Raw genomic sequence first — 23572 nt, forward strand, 5'->3', positions numbered from 1 at the left:
TAGTTTACACTTTACTTAGAATTATGAGCGATGGGACATACTTTCCAAGGATAAACACTGGGGGGTTTTCCCAAGAGATGAAAATAATGACGTATACACCCAAGTACTCAAACACTGGTCCTTTGAACCGCCGCAGCAGGTGTTTTTCCCGGTTAAAAACGTGTCGATCGAAAAAAAATTATTGGTATAAGTTAACTCAATCCATGATAATGCTATAGTATAGTTCATGGTAATCTAAGGTGGTATTGGATAAAATAATTTGTATGATTTTTAATTAATAGAATATTTGCATACGCGATTTGTGCTATGTTCCAAATCAACGAATTCGATAAGAAACGTTGTACACCAGTTTTATTCCGTCATTAATTAACGAGGATATAAAAGTACAAAACATACATTTTTGTTATACTTAATATACATAGGGAATACCTGTAGCTTTTTTTACACGTGATATGGTCATAATGTACCGGGTGATTCCGTTAACTATTGCACAGTCAATAACATAAAAGATAATTGACATTTTAATTTTTTTTTTTATACTTTTATAGTTATATAAAGAGAGGAAGAGCGAAGAGTAGAAATATTTTAATCTGTGCGCATTACTCAACCGCACTTCCCCTACTATCCTAACTTTTAAACTTTAAAACTAATTATCCAAAACTGTTATTTTTACTTTAAAAAGTTAATCACGTTAAAATATACGTTACCATTTAAAAAACTTAAGTTCATCAAACGTATATTAAAAAAATTGTCTACAAGTAACGTACCAAAACACATTTTTTTGTTGAATTATTGAAAAATATTACTAGAATTAACATTTTATGACAGGATGACGTTTTTGTAAAATTCTATTAGAAAAATTCTAATGGTATTTTTACTGCCACGTCAACAAAATATTTCACAGTGCTAAGATTTGTATACGCAGTAATTGAAAAAGCTATCTAAATTATAATAGATTTAGAAAATCAAGATATTCGACCATGACACAACAACAGTCAACAACCCAAGCTTTAAAGTTTAGATCACAGTCAAATTGAGTTGTCAAATATAATATTATATATTATATATTAATTATAAAACATTTTTTTTAACTCCACGACATACATTCAACCATTAAAAAAAAATTTTTTTTTTTTTTTATACAATTATTGATTATACATACTTATAGCATATTATAGCATAATCAATGGTACAACATACCATTGTTAAAATCGTTTGAGTCTAATTTAGAAAACGTTATCAGAGATATTAGAATAAACGCATAATGCTATAAATGACTTGGGCAACAGATGAAATTTGTTTAGGCAAAAAAAATAATCATGTCTTATACTACAAGTACAATAATTATTATCTCTCACGTTCAAAACATAGTATCCATTGCAATATCGTTTTATAGGCGTCATTTACATAAAAAACAAATAACTTTTTTTTAAATTATGGGGTTTCGCGAACATTGGTAATATATTTTGTTCACATTTTTAACGTTTTAATGGTTTACAACCAATATAACTGACAGGGAAGTTTTTTATCTGTGTCTAATGATACGGATAAAAATATATTTACAGTACAGTACAATAAAACAATTAAATATAATGTAGGTAGACGGATGACACTATTGTTTGAATTGTTGTTGCAAAAATCATATCAATTTGTAACATAATTCATATTTTTGCAATAAACAACAACGGGAAATATTTTTTGATTAATAATTTGATGATCGACGGTTAAGTCAACATTAATCAACATCGCACGCACTTTTACACAAAACTCAGGCTCTAAAAAATGTCTTCTTGAACATTTTATCCTTCAACCATTAGCCTATTAGTGGTGTTATTAAATACTTGAAATTTTATAAAATACAAATTAGGTATATATTCTTGAAGTACTTTATTGATTTAAAATCCAATACATTTCATTGGCTTGACGAACTGTAAAAATTTATTGATAATGTTTAATGTTGTAATTAAAAGAAAGAAAACAGCCATAAAAAACTTTTCTCTGTTAGTTTTACCTCGTTTGAAAATCATATCTTTATATTCACTCTTTACAAAAGATTAATCTAAACCAGCCCTGGGAAACAATAATTTTAATGTGTATTTGCTTTAAAAACAAGGATTCGTTTTACAAAATTTTATTATTGTCAAATAGGTACCACATAGGTTAACATTGAATAAACTATAATAAGTACAAAATAGATTATAATAGCATAATATAATCTTAAATAACTATTTGTTTTATTATCTTTATTTTCTAATATAGTTACTATTTTCATTACTTGGTTACGCTAATTTTGTAATCGGGATTTAATTATTACCGAAAAATTGTATAATTGTGTGAACATTCTACTATAAAAAATTAATATTAATTTAAATAATGTGTATAATTTTGTTGTATACATTTGGAACATTTTTTTCATAAACTTTCTAAATGAGTTGATACGTATATAATGTTTTAATAATTAACAGAAACTAGTTGCTTTATCATAAGAAATGATCTAGATTTAAATTTTGCGTACAAATTAAAATATCACGAAAAAAATGTAACCATGTACTTTTTTCGATAATTAAAAATATATTTAATATACGGAAAATTATACTTTATAACGGTTTTCAATAAACATTAAACATGTATTATTTATTTAGTAAACACCACTATAAAATCTTATGGCTTTGTAATAACTCTATTTTTTTAACTGATTTTTATTTCCGTGTGTTATAAAATTAATTTTGTTACCTACGTGTACTGTACACAGAAAAACTAGCTTAGTAAGCAAGGATTGATTTCTAAAATTTGATTACTTAATAGATAAATTGCAACAGTTGCAACATTTAACAGTATTTTATGATTGTAGATATATTTATTACTGATTATAATTTGTCAAAATTAATCAAAGTAATGATAAATTAGAGCTATCTCCCGTACATTTTTTTTTATCGTTTTTTATTTTATTTGTGACGAGAAACTTGTTGAACTTTATTGAACACAATATGTATTTTCTTAAAGTAGTTATTGGGCAAATTACAGCAGGAGTGGGCAACAACTCCAGCCACTTGTAGCGCTGTGTAGGACCATAGAGAGGTTACTCTTATATCAATTAAGAGGGCGTCGCACCGCCCATTTTTAAGAAGTAAAGTATAGGCAATTTTTTACAAAATCTTAATTTAAAGGTTAAACTGTGATGTGTAATTATCAGTTCAATAACTAGGACTCTATTTCGGCAGTTAATTTATTTTTTGGACTATCACAGCATCCTTGAAAGCGATTTAAAAATGTTTTTTCATCTCAACTTGTTTAAGCAGACTGAAAATAACTCGCTTAATTTTGGATTTAGAGTAAAAGCACCCATTATAAAATTAAAAGAGAACAACGTTTCGGAGGGCAAGACGGTGCGTTTTTTTCATTATTCCAAGTATAACGCTCAATACATAGTTTAGAAATAACGACTATTTTAACATTTTTAAATGACTGTAACTTTCCAAAAAAATGCACCGTCTTGCCCTCCGGAATATTGTTTTCTTTTAATTTTATAACGGGTGCTTTTACTCTAAAACCAAAATTAAGCGAGTTAGTTTCAGTCTGCTTAAACACGGTTTTACCACTAAAAATCACCGGTGCGACGCCCTCTTAAGTCGAGTGTCGGGTGTTTAAGTAGAACTTAACGAACCGGCGCGTGCGAAACGTTTTTTAGGTAGCGCTCAGACGTTTGGACCGTTAATCCGCTGCAATGAGACGGCGGCGTATGGAAATGGTTCAATTACAGTACTACAATTATCATAATGGACACACGCGTTAAACGTAGGCGTACTTACATACAACTGTGCGCGGGTACCAGACGGGAAACGGCGCCCGTCGACACATCCGGTGCCGCTATCTCTCTCCCTAGTCACGGTCCGGGCACTGTCCGCGCTGCGCCGGAACGCATCGCAGATGGCGGTAGCGAATACGTTAGCCGGCTTGAACGTTGTGTATTTTAAGCGAAGGCCCCCTCCGCTGCCTTGGCCTCCCCTTCTCGTCCCCTTTGGGCGGCGGCCACGGCGATTGCCTCGTGCGGTTAACCCGTTAGTACACGGTGTAGATCAGATGTCGGAGCACCGTTACCGCAGCCAAGACGCTCGGGCATGATATATACATATTATTATAATTAATAATCGTCTTGTTCGCTCGTCGTGTCGTGTGTACTTTTTTTGGAAATAATCGTTTACCAGTAAAAAAGTTATTTTTGTTTTATTTAATTTAGTGCGTACCTACCTGCGTTCGGAATAACCGCGAAGTCACGTTCGGCCGCCACAAACTATGGATTGTTAAAATTCAAAATCTACACAATTCCCCGGATCAAGTCGACCGAGTGAGTGCCGCTAAGATTTTAATACTGATACACCTATTATATCATTCATTTTTATCAATACCGTTGACTGGTATAAATCGTTTCTCACGCTTGCTGTACAGTAGTCATAGGCGTATCTAGGAATTCGATTTTGGAGGCAGGAATTGAGTAGTATCACCCGAGGGAACAAAATGAATAGGGTAGGCGGGCTATGAGCAATGGTCGTACATTTAAAGTTTACTTAAAAAAAAACACATATTTTAATATATTATAAATAAAATACACTTGCGTGCATGCAATTTAAAAACTTAAAGGGTAACTTCGGCCCCCGTAGCCCCCCTTGTATTCACTTGGTCCTACATACTGTTGCTGGTTGCGGCTAATAGGGTATACTACTGCGGCATATGTTTTTTCATAAATAAATTATGTAACTAACGTTGTCATGCCGTATCGATTTTGTTTTACGCACCCGCTCTTTGTGTACAGTTAAATGGCGTGTGCTCGACACAATGTAGTGGCGGTTACCGTAAATTAGATTACCATAGACATCCTATGTTTACAATGTAGTTTTATTGAGCCGTGATCGAAATTAGGTTGCCATAACAATAATATTGTTGTTTGTACACAAAACAACAATCAAATAGGTATTATAGTATTGTATTCTTTATAGTTGTGTTCGAACTGAAAAAAATCGTATACATATTAAATGGAATACTGTTGAAAAATATGTTATATGTCTAATATTTAATTTAAATAGTCTATAAATGTAAACTTGATACAAACGAAAGTACTTTCATAGGCGCAATTTGGAGAGAGCTTGAGTGTGTGCTTACCACACCTAGTTTTCAAACTTGCACCCCCCAAAATGATTTGTGCTTCATAGCGTAAGTAGTGAGTTGATGGGATTTTTCTAATATTTCCAGTACTTAAGCACCCCCCCCCCCTCTCCAATGATCTATAAGAGTAATTACGTTAACTGATTTTATTCATTATAAATTATAGTATACTAGTTAATGATAAAACATATTGAGACGATAATTGGCATAAAAAATAGTCTTTTAATTTGTACGTTTTGGTCAATTGAATAATGCTTGACAAATATATTACAATTGTTCGTGTAAAATATCTTGTTTATTATTACTATTAAATATATTATAAGATATTACATGAGAATGAAAATTGATTAATTATCGAAGTAATAAAAATAAACATTTTTTGGCAAATGATAAATTTTCCAAACAAAAAATCATAAAAGTTAGACAAATTATTAACCGTACACATATATTTGCAAGTACAGTATTTTGTATAATTATTAACCTTTCAATAAGTAATTAAACCAGCACAGCCTAAACCAGTGCATTGATAACTAGTAGGTATAGTTTAAACCTGTAGAGTATAAATCAAGTTTCGTCTTAACTAGTACAAATCCAGCACAGTTTGAGCCAATACAGTCCAAACTAGTGCAGTACAAACTAAGCCCAATGATAAATTAGCATAGTGGTTCGATGGGGGTATACTTAATTTGAAGGTGATTTAATCACTCCCAGACGTTTCGATGCGATCTGTAAGTAGTATAACCTGGTACAACATAAACCAAGTACAGTACAAATCAGTAAAGTGTAAGCCAGTAGAGTATAAATCAAGTTCTGTCTATACCAATACAGTATTAACTAAGTGCAGTCAAAACCAAACACAGTATAAACCAGCGCAGGAAAAAATTACCAATGTGGGGTCCAGTATCCGCAGATTCGCTGCTACTTTAGTAAATTGGTCCAGAGAAAAAAAAGTTATCCTCATTACAGGTACAAAAAAAAACACACACATCATTGTAAATCCAATACCTTCTCAGCTCCGCATCGAAGTTAAATATATTTTGTGAAAGCGTTAAACACAATGTACATTTCGTATCAAGAGTGTAGGACTATTATTTGATACTATATTTTGACAGTTGGTCAACAGTAGACAATTGGTTGTCGTCGACTCTCGTCCTAAACTACCTTCTTTTTATTCTGAATTTAATTTTCCTATTCTTTTCAAATAATGTTCCATTATACTCTTCAAGCGTTTTCTTTGTCTCTATCCCTTGTGATATTCACGTTGACTTCCTTTTGATACTTATCTTATTTCATATTAGATTATTCTCTGTATAACATTATATCCCACACTAACACTAGGTTTTCTTCAAAACTGTGGTAAAGTCACTGTAAAATTATATCATTCTTTTCTTAAGCCACGTGTGAAATGTCTGATTTTTAGATTAAATATTCACATTGTATAAGTTATTAAAAATCATATACAGCAATGTTTTTCATTGTTTTTTTTCTCCTAAAAATAAAAGCAGAATGCGTTTTACTCGGCCTGTGAGGGGTTTGGAGAAAATTTAATAGGGAATGTCATTACCGTTTTATACTTTCAGTATTTACTATTTAACTTAATGTGTGATATGAAAAATACATTTATTGCTTTTTGAAAATAGTTGAAAAACTATAGCATTACCTCCAACAGGTCATCTTTCCATACGATAATTTTTATTTTACTTCTAAACCCATCTTAAAGTGACTAAAACGCTTTCTGTGTAGTGTTTATATTTAGCCTAGGCCATTTGGTGTATAACATCCACTAAATGGAAATGCAATGTTTATTTTTATAACGCATAATTACTAATTTGTGATTTTCAAAATTAAGCTTGGATATTATTTTTATACTCCAATAACTTTTACGAGGAACTTACAACTGGCCACTTAAAAACGCTACTTTCTAAAAATAATTTCCTTCTCCTGTCATGTCCTATACCACCAGACGAGATTCCTTTATTTTTTTATCGTTAATTTCAAGTTTTACCGTTTAACACAAATGTTAGACGCTGTTAAAAAAAAATTAATTTAATAAACAAACCAGACTTCTTCTTATCGGGTAATATACGAGTGACATTACTACTATTTTAATTAACCGTTACTAAGTAACGACAACGTATTTAAATAATATTTAAAACAAGTTAATTATAATATCATATCAATTACTAGTTTATCTCAGTTTATTTTTTTTATTTGTTGATTAAATGATTAAATGATCATGCACGCATGATGATAATCTTGTAATTATAGATTTGTATTAACGACATATGTAGTTAAATACAACTTTTATTACATCACAAAATACATTTTGAGTTTCTACTTAATTTCTGCAAGATTGAAAACAATTTAATTCTAATTGATTTAATTCTCATAATTGTAGTATATTAATTAATATGATTAACGCTATTGCCTTAATTTCCGGCTTTGCGATAAATTGCGCTTTAAAATTTACTTGGCAATAAGAACAAACAACAATCAGAAAATGTGATATCAAATCGATCCGCTAAAGTTAACATACTTTAAGCTTATTAGTTTGCATGGGCGACTCTAAACAAAGGCATGTGCCCCGCACAAATTTTCTTTGGCCTACCAGTGCCCCATTTTTAATTTGAAGAATTTAGAATTCAATTAATAGGACATTGAAAAAAATATTAGAATATAAGACGTAATAGTATACTTCCGATTTGGGAAAATGTTATTCAGTCTGAAAATTCATCACTTGATAAAATTATTAAAAATATGGTGTTTGTGTGTTAATAGTTATTATACAATAACGCTAAAATGTAAACATGTTTATTTTTTTACTTGTATATAAATTTCATAGCAATTATGAATTAACAATATCGTTTATACACCATAAATGGAGGTTCTATTATTTCAAATTAAATAATTTTGAAAAAACTTGGGTTTTATTGTAAAAAGTGTGTAAATCATGTGTTAAATTATTATTGAGCACAATACATTTGTAAGTGCAGTGTACTGAAATAAGACGTTTAAAAGCTATCCAGCACAATGGCTAATTGCAAATAATAATATAAAAACTAGAAATTCGTAACAAGTTAAATTTCTTAACATACAACAAAAGTCAATTATTTAATCGCCAGTCTTTACATTTTGTCGCCTATTGTTTGCTTTATCATCTTGCGTAGGTTTAATGTTGGCTTTTAAAAAGCTTACGTCGGTTTCGCTGTATGTGTAATTGTGTAAAAAATGTGTGGTTGCCACATTGTTTTTTTTTTTTTTTAATCCAGAAAAACACATTTCGGCACTTAAACCATTTAACACCCATTAAGTGAAAAGGATATTGTATTATAATGTTCGTTTTACTTAGCATCGTTAGGCCCCTTAAATGGCAGTTGTATTTCGCATAACGTAGTATTACTTTTTTTCCTTCTCGACTGTTATGATAATAGGACATTATACGGGCTACAATAGTGTTATTTAGCATTCACGTTTCACAAACAATTAATTTCACAACAAATAGGATTTTTTTTTTTAATGAGTAGATATTCGGTTGTCGAGACGGAATGATAAAATGGAATTAGTACTTCGACGCGATCGGCGAACAATACCGTAGTAAGAGAACTATATATGTTTCGAATGCTATACATTATTATTATTATTATAATAATATTACTCTACCAACGTGATTGTTGTTAAAGTAAAAAAAAATATAGGTTACGAAAGTGTGTACACAATGGAAATAGGTCGCAGTGTGTACCCACGTTATAAGACACAGTGGACATCGTGATGAAATTATCCTATAGATCACGAACGACTAATTATTAGAGTTGGGTCGTGTTCGCACGATATTTGTGTATCGTAAACATGTCGCTGTTTTGGGTAACCTTTGTATGTATGTATATATATATGAATTTTTTTTTTTTTGAAACAATCGTCGCGTGTCGAGCCGCAAGAAATCTCACCGTCGATTAATGTGTCTTTAAGAAGTCGGACACGCCATACTGTGTAATTATTATTCGTTTAGTCAAATAGTACGGAACGAGTAACGAATTTATCGCCTTGGAGCAAACGTCTTAACAACATTGCCGATATGTGGGTTTCTCTCGCGTCTTTCATTGTCCACCGCGGCAGTACGAATAGGTAATGAAAGCAGTGTAATTTTTCAAAGTTTTAGGCCCAAACGTCCGACAACGTTGTTTTGACTACTCAGGATGGTCCGATTTCAACTCTGGTTACTTTAATTATAGGTCGTGTTGGACACAGACATTTGTCGAAGCGAATAAAATTGCGTTTTAATATTGGCAAATGTTTTAGTCTAATTTATTTAATTACAAATAAAAACTGATTTTTTTTAAATGAAAATCAATTCCCAACATAACCCAGTGAAGAGGTCGACAAATTATTATCTTTTTTTACAAAATTGAAACTGCACCAGTCAAAGTCTCACAATTTTGTCACATCCAGAGCATTTGTTTTACCACGAAAATGGCTTTTGCTTTTAAGCTGTATAAGTTAAAAATAATACTTATTAAAACCACTTTCATAAATATTTCCCTTATAAAGCTTTTTAAAAACCGCCCGTTTTCAATCCCCTTTAATACAATAATCGTGTAACAGCTATCTGTTGGAGTTAATGTTTTCTTTTCTTTGAAGACATCTTATAAGATTTAAGAATTGTTTTAATTATTCTTTATCATACTTTCGCAGTTATTAGTTAGCTCGAATTTGATATATAACCCCATTCCTTTATCTGTTAAAAAGTTTAAATTCATACAGTTTTTAGTGCATAACAGACGAGGTTATATTTTTGACAAATAAATTAAAATTAAGCCAACTTAAGTGCCAAAATGAATAATTTTTAAAAGTCTTCCATATCGTCCGAGATATTGACAGGTTCGAAGTTAGAGAATCACCTTGTATACAAAAAAATTTTTAAAAATATAAAATTTTATACCGATAATACACGAGAAAAATAAACGCGACACTCTTCGTGTACACCGGCCCTGCGGCGACCGTAATAATATAATGTCTTGACGGTTTTTTACCTTGACACATACGGGTCGATAGAACTTTTGCGTGTCGGCCGTTTTAGCCGCAAGACATACCGCCTTATCTTGTACAACAATGTGGTAGTGGTGTACATGCAAACGGAACGGACTTTTCCATTAGAAAAAAAAATATAGGTATAACACCGTTGTGGGGGGGCTTTTAATTTTTTATTCCACGGCGAGTCTTTGTTCGATTTCGGTCCGAGAATGCACGATAATAATAATCCGAAATCATTACCGTGTTGTTTATGAAGCCGTTTCACGGTGCGTTGGCGGACAAAGATGCAATAATTCCCGACTGCGGCGATGACCGTTGTGAATTTTACACCCCAGTGGCCGCTGTGAATGAATATCTTGCTGCTGTCGGTCAGTTTCGATTGAGAAGACACACATTGTGTGTGTATGTATTATATATTGTACGGACATAAAATCGAAATAACAATGTTATATACGGAATATATATATGTATAGCTGTACAGTATAGGGTACACTGGTGTCATTATAGTTTCCGTAAACGCAGAAACGCCTTCGGTGAGGTCGTCGGTGGATAGCGCTGCCTATAATTTTATAGTCGGTTCAGTCGGCTGTAAACCGCATCGTACCTTGTATGTTACAGTTGCTGTTGGAAAATATCAACTAGGGCGAATATGATAATAATATCATAGTCTGAAAATACACTTCAATCAAGTCCGGCGTAATAAAAATAAGTTATTTACACGCACCGTTGTTAAAAAAAAGGGTATTTTTTTTCAATTCGCTCTCTTTCTAAAATTCTACCTTTGGTTTTGTTATTTCATATGGTGAAATTAATATAGCACATAACAAATTCAAAGTGACATAACGAAATCAAGTATAATTTCCGTATAGTTTATGTAAACGATTTTATAAATTAATTTTAAAATTGTAAAAAAAAAAAAAAAAACCTGAAACTATGTAATAAAAATGTTAATTTGCACATGTTACAAATGTTGAAGATAGTCGGTATAACTATGTATATGGTTTATGATTATGTATTCGACAAAAAAATGTTAGACCAGAAGAAAGATGTTTTCCTTTAAAATGTAAAATTGTTGTATAACCTGTTTTTAGTAGTACCTATTACAAAAAAATGCTCAGCATACGCACAAAACAAACAATCGCCTACAATTGTATTGGTATGAGAGGAAAATCTTAAAGTTTTTGCTGGGATATATATATTTTTTTAGTTTGATAAAGGTATTTTTCTTTTTTTTAAGTGCTTTGAATGCCGAATGTAACCATTATGTTATTAACCTAAAAAAAATATTTTATGAAATTGATATCCATTATTTATTTTGGACGCAGAATTGTTTTTTTTTTAAATATATTCGAGCACAATGTCTGAAAAATTAACTATAATTATAAGTTCCGAAATTTGTATAGACTTATACATAACTCTGTAAGTATATTTCGAAAAATAGCAAGCGTTTAATTTTGTAAGGCAAGGCATTTAGGAATATCAGTCGTTTAGCTTCATACGTTATTATGCGATTACTTCACATGGTTTATGTTGTTTCGAATTTCTCGTGTGATATTGTACGTTTTGTGAGTTTTGCTTTCATCTTTAGACCGTTTCCGTTTAAAACGACGTGGTGACACCTGAAAAATAACGACAAAATTAATTCGTGAATGTGTCTTCTTCCTTTTCATTATATGCCAACACGCCAGCCAATAGTGTAGATGTATGTATGCAAGCGGCTAAGCAGAGACTGGATAGGCCGGTTCCGAGCAAAAAAATTAGTAGTCAAGACGACGGAATGAATCCTATAAAAATAAAAAAATACATATAAATATCAAAAAAAAAAAAAAACCCACAGCTTATGGATATAACGCGTAATATTTGTATTTATGTGGGCATTATAGTAATAGTTACAGAAAGAAAAAAAAAATAGTCAACCGTATTGAATAACAACTTTCAACGACGAAGGTGGAATCATGATCTTCGTACCAGTTTATGTACATACAACTGCCGTACGAATCTGGTTTGTCCTGGCGACTTTCCATTATTATTGGCGATTTTATTTTATTTTTTTTTTACAAGAAAAAACAAAATACTGTTATTTCCTTGTAAAGAACAATAACTAACAGTGGTATATCGGAAGAGACCGGTTTGTGCGGTAGAAGAAATGCGAAAACAAAAACGCGCTCAATACACATACGTAGCTAGGTAGAAAATGATTATTCGCCTTTATTTATTTATTTTTTTGCTTCACGTCGACCATGTTAAACGTAGAACTGAGCTAGGCTAAAGGGGGGGGGGAGGTGGAATTACGGTTACCGCAACGGTGGTGGTGGTGGCGCTGATTTAAAATTATGATTTTTTTTATACTGTCACGCCGGAGAAAAGAAGACCATAATATTATACTTACTCGGCTGCAATTGTTTATCTCACGGTATTGTATTGTATCAGTTTCTGTAAACGACCTATGAATAATGGAAACTCATTGAAACGTTTTACCCGCGTGACATTTAAATGATTTTTCGTAAATATTAAATCAACATGGTATTTTTTTCTTATAATCTTAAAACACATAAATTGTACAACATTGCGGTGACTGCGTTAGTAATCGGTATAACCGTAAACCATCATAGCCGCTTTAAATATTTCTATTGTGTGTTTGAGTGTCACCACGCAGAGTCGTTGTTATTAATAGGGAAACAATTAGTAAAAACTAAAATTACGTTTGAACTGAGAGATAACATATTGTTTTTTAAATATAATCCGAACGAAAGGAAGAAAGGAAAATTAAGTTTATCAATTAAAAACCAGTTAACAAACACGTGCACGCAGATTGCAACGTTCCGTTCAAAAACAATCCCACAGTCTATAATACAATACATACTTAAACGACTATTAAAATATATTTTATTTAATATTTATATTGCGATTCAAACAGTTGTCGATACAAATCGAAAGTACAATATAACATAATATTATGATGACGGACAAGCGAAACAGAAAGCGTCGACAAAAATATAATATTTTATTTGCACAAGTAGTTTTCTGCTGTCGTTTGATTAAATTACCACATTATGCGATAATAATTACAGTAGCACTACAAGAAAATAACAAAACGATAAGGGGTGAATACTATGTCACTGTCACTGCTGTGAATTTGTCTACTGTCCAGAATTTGGAAGGGGCTAGGTATTTGTTATGCATAGGTCAATTTCTCGTGTCTCATTATCTACCTATGTTTTTTGCACTACGCCGTCGACTGAAAGCTTAACGTATCGTGGCTTTTCGCAACTATAATACGGTTGATTAATCGACTTGATTGCGCACCGTTGGCCGTTCAATGTGTTGGAAAACGCACGCTGGGTCATAGATGACCGATCTCGAAGCCACGTTTACCTATTACAGTTGTCGGTGCGAAGCCGTAGGAAATCAACGAATTATCATATTATTATATATTGTTGTCCCGGAATGAACTCGACCGGTGAAAATCGTTTCTGCGCCAAAACGTCTCGAGTGGGACTACTCGTCCATGCAGCGGAGACGGTCGAAAATGTGCCTAATTATCATTCAGACGCGTCGGCGGCAACGGATTACCTACTATTTTTTTTTTTTGTATATATATTATTTGCGTTAAATTATAATGGTACTATACACGTACAATAGAAAGCGGCGGAGGCGGCGGCGGACGAAATTGTCGGGTGAAAAAAAAAAAAATATTAAAATTATAACAATGCGTAATTTACATTATTATTTCTTTCGGGTCCTTGACTAATTTCTCCGGCAACGCGGTAGTACGCGGACGACGGTGGCCAATAATGATTTCGTTTTGGAAATAGACCGGCCTAGTATTGTTGTGTGTGATGGTCGACGACGGCAGGAAAAAAAAACTAGTGCTAGTAATAATAATATTAAAAAACAACACCGGTGGCAGTAACTAAACAGCGGTGGTTTTTTCCTCTTCGTCCGTTCTGATATGATTATTTTTTCGTTTCTTTGTTTGCCGACCCACATTTGTAACTTCGTTACACGAAATCGGTAAATAATAATTTACGAGTGAAGGGGAACACCGTCCGGACTGACTGGTGCACAGCACGCCGGTCGACTCCGTATTACAGTGTGTAACGGTTCACGGTTTCCACCGGAGCTCGCGTTTTTCGAACCTTGGAAACCACCGTCTCGAACAATGCAACGCGAGTATACTCGTCGTTAAACTTGTCCAAGTATACAAAAAAACGCCACTTCGTGAGGGGCAAAAAAATAAAGAAAATGGCCCGTGAAAAACTTTAGAGACCAGCGTTCAAGTCGCCGCAGCGTTGTTAATTGTTATGATAATTGTAATCATTTTATTAATACACATACTTATGTTTCTGATAGGTTCATTGTTGTAACATAAAACTATTAAATAATTTTAACCAATAATAATAATTTTTTTAAATGTTAATATTGATAATTGAACTTAATGACTTGGACCAGTGTTGCTCTCTCAACGTCACATATTGTACTCCAAATAAATAATCGCTGTTTACACCTATAGTATTTAATTGTCGTTCTATTGTGGTACTCGACAAGATACCGTAGTGGCCAGAGGGTATGCGCATGTAGGTAACTATTAATTATTGTGACAGTTAAATTATCATTATCGACAAACGGTAGATGATAAATGATAACTGTTGTTATTCAAATGTACAAACATTGGCTACCAAATACATACATATAACTAATAATGTCTCCGAGCACATTCACACAATAGGATGACTCATAATTTATTTTCTATGGTTATTAGACGTATATTGTTGTTACTACTATATCACAATAGAAACACTTAATATGTAACTACCATAACCACATCAATATCCGGTATACATAACTGCTTCGCGTTCACGACCTTTACCATTTATTTATTACTTATGTAAATACAAAAAAAAATGTTGAAAATTATACTGAACATTACATATCGACTAATTTTCGTTTTTCGTTTTGTCATTAGAATTAAATATTTAAAAAATCCTTAACCACAAAAATAATACAGCGTACGCTATAGAGGATTGATTTTGTGGTTAAGGATTTATTTAAATTTTTTTATTTAATTTATCAAATATAACCACAAGTGTTGCTCAAGTTTTTTCTAGGTATATAAATTGAAATAACAATTATATTCCTCTACAAAAACTATTAATTGTAAGCTAAAGTTTAGTAAAATACACGTGTCGGTAGGCGATAACTTATTATATGATAGACTAATGGCCAGTATGGTATAAAATAACCAATTAATAACGGTGAACAGAGCGCCTTCTCGACAATAGCTTTCAAAATATGTGTATAATTAAAGAACGTTTACCATAGAATGTCTGATGCGACAATATATTAATATTATATTTAGTGTTTGTTCACGTTTCGACACAATATCGTTATCAGACTAATGGAACCCACGTGGGCTTTGAACGGTACCACATGTGAACGGTTTTGATTATTTCTCAATAATTATCAGAGTCTACCTCCGTTCATTTAACAGTGTAACATACAAAACGAGTAAGTCTAGACTAAAGTGAGAGTAAAAAAACCTGACAAATACGGCTGTTTGGCGCCCGGCAAGAGTTGACACAACTTTGCTGACCACGTGTTTGACCTATTATAACTCCCCCGCTTGGCATCGTAAGGTCTTGGCTCGGCGCGTTAAATTATTTAAAGAAACCTTTTTTTTTTTTTTTTTAAGAAACCTGGCGTTGCCGGGAAAATGCCAGTTATTCCAACGATCGAATAAAAACCTGGCGTTGGCGACGTTCAATGGCCGAAGGTATTTTCCACAAAGAATTATTTTCCATCGACTGTCGAGTGGCTTGTAAAACGTACACGGTCTGTTGTACAAAAAAAAAATACATCCGATATTGGTAACGTTCAAGGTGAGGATATCGGCGGTGGCCGTGTACGTCGTCCTCGCGTTTGAAAATCGTTCCATTTTTTTCCCCTTTGATATTTCCACATAAAAAAAAAAAAAAAACCCCATTCAGTATAGTATATTGTGTTACGTATGCGGCGGACGTTGACATTGTTAAATATTCGGAGGTTTTCCAGTCCCAAGGTTAGTTTCGGTCGTTTTATCTCTCGACCCGAGTTTCCCACACGTATAGGTATAGGTGCATACACAATTTGTAAATGATCAAGACGTAAGACCGACAAACGTAATCCGATGCACGTGAGATAGACGTGTATCTCTCACGACAGCGCTTTGGCTTCGATATTCATTATATTAAGATTTAGAAAATGTTCCCAAGATCCGAAACAATAGTGGACGTTTTCCAAAAAGTTACGTTTCGACACTAGGCCGAGGACATTTACACACAAGACATACTTTCATTTTTACCTGTGTATAAAAATAGTTTAATTGAACTTGTTCTCAAACATAAAAAAACTGAATAAGTAGAATTATATTTGTACACATATTGTACACTTGGTGACAAGGGTAATATTATACTCTATCACGTGCTTACATCTGCTGGTATTTTTGTATTTTTGAGTTACCGCAGTGGTTTTTATTTGAGACCTTTTTTTTTAGCTAAAGCAAATAGTTCATCGCAAAATTACTGTTACAAGATTGATGAATACATAATTTCTGAATATGATGAAATCTGATGCAGAATTCAACTGAAAATGTAAGCAGTACATATACACTGCGATAATAAAAAATTCCCATAATTAATCCACGATAATATTTCACCGAAGCGAACCAACGCTAATGCTTATATAAGATATTCTATGGTTTCTTAACCATCCCGAGAACACAGTCCGCATAACACGAATGCGTGAGAACTAAAAACTATTTCAATAAGAAAATCGAGGATAAAAAAAAAACAATTCCTAGAATAGGTAAACAAATACAATACTACACAGTTTATATTTTTAAAAAAAGTTGACCGCTAATTAGCATAGCTGATATGTGATTACGAATATGTAACAAAATGTAATGTAATAGTTCACTTATTGATTAAGTATATGGACCGCACACAGTATAAAAAAATGTTGTCAAAGTTTATTATGAAATTTAAATAAGCTTATAAAAAAAAAAAACTGTATAATATTTGTATTCAAACTAGAATACGGGTTTTAATGTGTGTGTATTGGAAAGTATTTCCTCATAGGAAGATACATTAATAAAAATATGTTGTAACTTGATCCGGCCGTACAAATATCATAACTATGTAAAATTTGACATTAAAAATAATGCGGATTAAGTACCCATACATTAAGTTTGTAATTCAAAACGGCACACATACGGCTAATTAGAAGATAAGTAATTTTTTTTTTTTGTACACTAAAGGACAAATTCGTGCGAGCTGTATGGCGGAGTGACGTTGGTCTTAATAAATCAGTCGAGTGTTTTTCCATTTGTGTTTATCACGCATAATACATATTGCGCTAATGGCACTTTTTAGGACAATAATAATTATGTTTGCCGCACGAATCGGACGTGGAAAAAATAAAGTAAGAAAAGTCATCATTTCTTTTCTTGTGCATATACAATTTGGGTTTCTATAAAATGGTTTTCACGGGCAAATAACACGCGCGATTCAATCGGTTTACTTGACACAAACCGATTTTGTTTGTAATTAAAAAAAAAAAAAAAAACATAGGCAATTGTAACTCGCACCGAACCTAAAAAAAAAAAAAACTCGGTCATATCAGATTAAACCTAAATCTTTCGGTCGATTGACCATTGATTGTTTTTGGGTATTGACCTAATTCAGTACCTACTGTGCCATAGTTGATTTTTAGTCAACAGTTACTTCTTCAGGCATCCGCCATAGTTGTAACAAAATTGTAAACACACAAATAGACGAATTTACAACCCTTAATTCGTGTCTCTCGGGTATTATAAGAACTTTATACAGTATAGGAACTGTAGAAATCCAAAGTGCGTTATCATTATGAAATGATTCGTGTCATGTTCAGGCTTCATAGCCAGGTTTCATATCGTCAGTTTCTCGATGAATTTCAGGCTTAGTTGACACCAAACAGTTGGTATACTCTTTTGCAAAATAACTAAAATGTTCCCACCAAACAAAAAAATTGTACGGTTAGGTTGTATCACTGTTATAAAATTTGTTTCAAGTTTATATTTTATCCTATTAACGACCATTAATGGTCGTTACCAATACGTCGGGAATACAAAAAAAAAAAAATATAATAATTTGTAGCCAATTGATAACGACCTTGATTCCCTCTGACAATGAAAAAATATTATCCATTAGTGTAGAACGGAGGCATAATATATTGAAAAAGACGGTTTAGTCGCTTATTCCCGTACGATTGACCAAAACCGTGAACAATGGATTTCTATACGCCAACAATTGATTCGTTTTGTTTCTTTTTGATTTTCCTTGAAAAATTCTCTCATTTTGGTGTTCATTGCCAACCATATCAACGTTAAATGTACCTATATTAAATTAATGACGATATCAAATACAGTCGCCACAAACACAAATTGCCGGACCATAAAAACGAACGTAGAAAATGTTCTTTAAAAAAAAAAATGCCAAACAACCCATACCTTATATTAAACCTATACTTATATTATGATATATTTTTTAACCGTTTAGCTTCGATGCAGAGCTGAGAAGTTTTTTTTCTTCCTATATATATTGTTATTTCGATACTGAGAAATCAAAAGATACAGAAATCAGCAATGTTCGTTTATGCGTTGATTGCGTTTAAACAATGTAAATATTTGCGATAAAAACAATTTAAATACACTGTAAATATCCAGTGAAAAATCATGAGAGGTAACGGTGTGTTTTTTATACAGTTAAAATGAGTTTGAAAAAAAAAATCTGATACAACTTGTACTGCTCGGCGCATTTTATCATATCATATTAATTTTGTAGAAATGTCGAATCAGTCGCGTACGCATTTTTTAGGGTTTTTTTTCTTAAATAGGAAAACCAGAAGAAGGTGTTGTCCGTATGCTTGTTTTATAGAACAATCGCAAACACATGTCTTAGTACTTATTATTAAATAAAATATATTATGTATAATTTTTGACAAATTTCTAATTGACGTTTTACTAATATTGTGGTTTACATTAATAATTGTAGAATGGGCGTTGATCAAGAGACGACCACCATTGACCTGCTGCAAGCGGCAACGAAGATGGACGACGACGAAATACAGACAATCGAAGAAGCTAGGACCATTATACGGATTTTGAAGGACAGATGTCGGTTTCAAACACACCAGGCTCTGGTCTGGCGGAGAAAAGCTAAAATTCAAGTAAATAAACAATTTTGATATATTATTATCAACGCCGTCGCTAACCGTTGTGCGCATGTGTCATTTCACGGTGGTCTAAGGCAATATAATGGATTACCGTCGTGGCCACGGTTGTACTATATAAGGAGGTGTAAGTAAATATGGCCCGGGGTTAGGTTTGGTTGTGTTAAATACACTTCCGGTGATTTTAGCCAATAAGTAATATTATTATTTTGATTTTGCGCGTTCAAATGAAAGTTCGCAAAACGACCTGTCCTTTCGCCGGCACTCTGAAAAGCCAAATACAGAACTGTACAATATATTATACAATATGTTTAACGTTTAACCTCCGACTGGTTCAAGGTGTTTTACTCTTCAAAAATCGTGCAATAACATATAATGCGTTCGGGTGATAATGCTAAGCCCACAAACACGTATTTCTCAGGTGCTCACATTGCTGTAAGATGTTGTAAACCTGTCGTTATATTCCAGTACGGATACCGGCTACTATAGTTGCTACAGTATGTTATACTCGTCTAATGTAGAACTATCTGGTTATTTTTCCCATCGTGTACCACCGCCATTAGTTCTGAATAAAACCGCGAACGGAAAAAAAAATATATATATATATAATTGGATTGGATTGGAATTTTTTATCGATCGCCGCGTGTACCGTTAATGTCTTTTGCACACCTAGACTCGAACTCGGCTCGAATGTAAAAAAAAACCATTCATTACTACTAGTTTGCGGAAAGAAATAAGGGAAAAAAATAGCTAAGAAATAATGTATTTGCCCGGTTTGATTCGATAACGGTAAACGTTTACCGGCGGAATCGATTGACGGTAAATTAGCCACTTAATGATAGAAGAACAATAATAGACGGTAATATAAATATATATAATGTTACATTATTATTATTTTATCCTCTTTGGTTTCGTCGTGAGCTCATTTCAAACAAATTTTCAATTTTGACACTTCTTTTTACACGACTTTCCCGATACACTTTTTTAGAAGTACATTTCAAGTCGACGAAAAAAAAAACGGTCTCTTGTACTTAGCAATACGGATTATGTGTCATGCAATTGCTTACCATCCACGTTTGGTCATCTGCTCGTGCCTGTTTTAAACGTATATTACCTAACATGGAGCGTGGACTGTCGATTTACATTTCGATCTCGCTAGAAAAATATTCCCGTTTCGTTGTGTGCAACGGGATATGGCTAACGGTTAGGTTATAAATCGATTTTATTATGTAACAAAATATCAAATAAATCAGGAAGCAAATGCTCAAATTGGGACTATTGTACAGTTTTGTGCGTTTCGCTAATGATTTTGTAGAATTATCACTTTAGTATTGCGTCGTTTTTACTATATTAGCATAATATCGCACACTTATAGACCACAGAACCAAAACTGAAAATGTGTAGTTTTGAGAAATATCCGTATTCTATTTGTGCGTTCATTGCGGTGTATAGAGCTAATTTTTAACCACGCAATGTATTTTGTATATTAATATCACAACACTGACACGTTTTTTGTCAATTTTTTAGGAAGAACACCTGGCCAGAATCAGCTCGGAATACGGCAGTCGTTTGGAATCGCTGACGTCGGATTTGCTACTGTTCGAGTCGAGGCTTAGCAAAAAGCAACGGGCCATCAGCGAACTGCTCGATCAGCGCGAGTGCATCATCGAGCGCCAGCAGCAGGCCATCAGGTGTCTTCACTCGAGGCTGGCCGACTTCGGCGTGACCATGACGGCGACGACCACGCTGGTGGACGACGGCAACGTGGACGACAGCGACAGCGCGGTGATAATGGAGGAGGACGAGTGCAACGGCCAGGCGGACGCGCCGGAACAACGACAACCGGAAAACGCGGCACAACAACAAACGCAAACGGCGACGGCTGCGGTCACCGCGGAAGACGGTCGCGAAACGGACGGCCGGGGGAACGTGACGGCCACCTACAACAGAGTAATGAGCAATCACCGTTCGGTGACCAAACCCAAGGACGTCAAGTACAGGAGGATCAACAAAGCCAAATCAAAGTCGCTGGAGGAGCTCAGGGGACGTCTCAAAAACTGGGTGGACAGAGGAAATCGCATGTCGTTGACTGTCGATCCTACTTATGGATAGTCTAACCGTATAGTAGCGTAGATTTCCTCTGAATGGACTGTACCTGTGCTTGTAACAACGCTAGACTGACAGACGAACTGTACACCAAGTTATCAGTGTCTTTAGTACAAAAGAAACCCAAGTAAAACGACTAAATTAAAAAAAAAAAAGCAATTATTCTATTCGCTATTTGGCCGATCCCGAATGAACCCAAATGAAGGCAGAGATGAACAGAACAACAACAACAGCCACAAGAATGTTAACGTTATTCGTGCTCGCCGACAAATATTTGCAAAATAACAATTTTGAGTTGTAATCGTGTGCGTCGACAACAGAAAAATAAACTATTGTATTGTTTAAATGTCAACTAAAATCAGTTAAAATATATATGTATATGATATAACTAGATATTGTTTTTACTTTTTAATAAAATAAGTATATCTGTATAAGAAAACATTTGATTACAAATTACAATATTCACATGTTTTTATTACCATAATATGTTTGTCACCATGAAAAGACACTGTATCTTTTAGACTAGAGCGTTTTGGAGTTCCTACACCCAAATTTTAACTTGGCTTAAATTATACAATATATTATTATGTTTTTTTTCAAAATAAATTTAACATGAACAATGTTATGCGCAGTGAAAACTTACAGTTCTATGGCTTTATTTTATTGATAATATCAAGCGACACTTAGGTATTACCTGCTTGATTATTAAACAATTGTTGTAATGAAAATAAATACAACTACTTAATATATAAAAAGTTTAACTTATTGCTTGAAACAAATACAAATTGATAATGTTATAAATTATCTTGAACAGTGTTAAGTAGGAACCCAAATTTTAATGTTGCTATTTTAATTGTTTAAATTATTGTATAAAATACATTATAAGTATCTAATATGATAACACGCTAACTCCAGAACAAAATATCGCCTAGTTCCAATGTTTTAACAAGATATTCTCTGTGTAAATAAATATATATTTTCTTAACTCAGAAGTATTAGCTCTATTGTTTTTGGCATTTGAGTACAGCTCAGATATTGTACCTCTTGATTTACTATAAGGTTCTTTTTAATTATTGAATAGTAATTGTAAATGTAAATAAAAAGTTAGTATAACATTTATGAATTTCTCTGTGTAAAACTACAAGTGAATGATATTCACTCTTAGAAAAAATTTGATTAAGGTGAATATGATGAGTGCAATTCATGTACTTATATGTATTTTTATCATCAAACACATTACTTTATTTACATTTATAAACTGCATCTCAATTATTGATTAATATAATAGTAAATTATTAAGAACTCAATGTCATATGACTGTCATGTATTTATTTTTAGTTTTCGTAGCAAATGTGATTTAAGTTACTATTTTAATTAAAAAAAAAAAAAAATACTTTATTTACTCACAAAATTCAATTTAAAAACCATAAACCGCTATATAAATTAAGCTACTTAATAAAAAAAATTATAACATGAAAATATAAGTTATTTTTTTACGCCACCATGATTCGTTTATGTAATTGGTCATTAATTAGAGTGACGTTTATTTGAATAATAATAAGGGTGTTATTTTTTACTCTTTGTTACCTTTTAGTCTAATTAATTGTATTCGTATTATATTTTTTTTTTGAAAAACCAAAGATGTGTGTTTATATTATAATATTATGGTGTTTATTTTAATAAAAAAATTGCTTCTTCGACCCGTTCGAGGGAAAACGCTTTAAATTGGGTGCTTATAAAAATCCAATCGATTAAGTATAATATGCATTTGCATCTGTATTGTTTAAAATAATTACAACGTCAAACATTCGAAGCGTTTATTTTGTCCATTGTTGGACTACTTGTTTATCTATTTGTGTAATTATTATATTAATACTTCACAATAATGTCATACTTATTAGTAACAGATGACCTATGAATATTTAAAATTAACGATATCGAGCAATGTAATTGGTAACGTAAAACGTGTATTGTTTGCAGACAAATGATAGCGAAAAATGTATTGTAATGTGTACATACAATTACTAATAGT

At 32.7% G+C, this 23572-nt stretch overlaps 1 protein-coding gene across 1 annotated transcript; it reads left to right on the top strand.

Moving 5' to 3' along the window:
* The first annotated feature begins 4077 nt into the window (after positions 1 to 4077).
* On the top strand, positions 4078 to 22165 carry LOC126846897 (uncharacterized). The gene is made up of 3 exons (XM_050586746.1): positions 4078 to 4345; positions 19257 to 19431; positions 20962 to 22165. The coding sequence occupies exons 2-3, from the start codon at positions 19258 to 19260 to the stop codon at positions 21544 to 21546; spliced, it is 759 nt and encodes a 252-aa protein (XP_050442703.1). The 5' UTR covers positions 4078 to 4345; position 19257; the 3' UTR covers positions 21547 to 22165.
* The last annotated feature ends 1407 nt before the right edge of the window (positions 22166 to 23572 follow it).

This window comes from Adelges cooleyi, unplaced genomic scaffold (genome assembly GCF_023614345.1).
Source record: "Adelges cooleyi isolate 19-005CV unplaced genomic scaffold, UGA_ACOO_1.1 ACOO_flye_CR_arks_rails_tigmint_CR_PRNA_9, whole genome shotgun sequence".
In the NCBI taxonomy this organism is placed as follows: domain Eukaryota; kingdom Metazoa; phylum Arthropoda; class Insecta; order Hemiptera; family Adelgidae; genus Adelges; species Adelges cooleyi.

What these genes read in the sequence shown, in the direction of transcription:
- LOC126846897 (XM_050586746.1), top strand. Translation starts at nt 19,258, where the DNA reads ATGGGCGTTGATCAAGAGACGACCACCATTGACCTGCTGCAAGCGGCA. An exon ending in GGAGAAAAGCTAAAATTCAA is followed by an intron (nt 19,432 to 20,961) that starts GTAAATAAACAA and finishes TCAATTTTTTAG; the next exon opens with GAAGAACACCTGGCCAGAAT.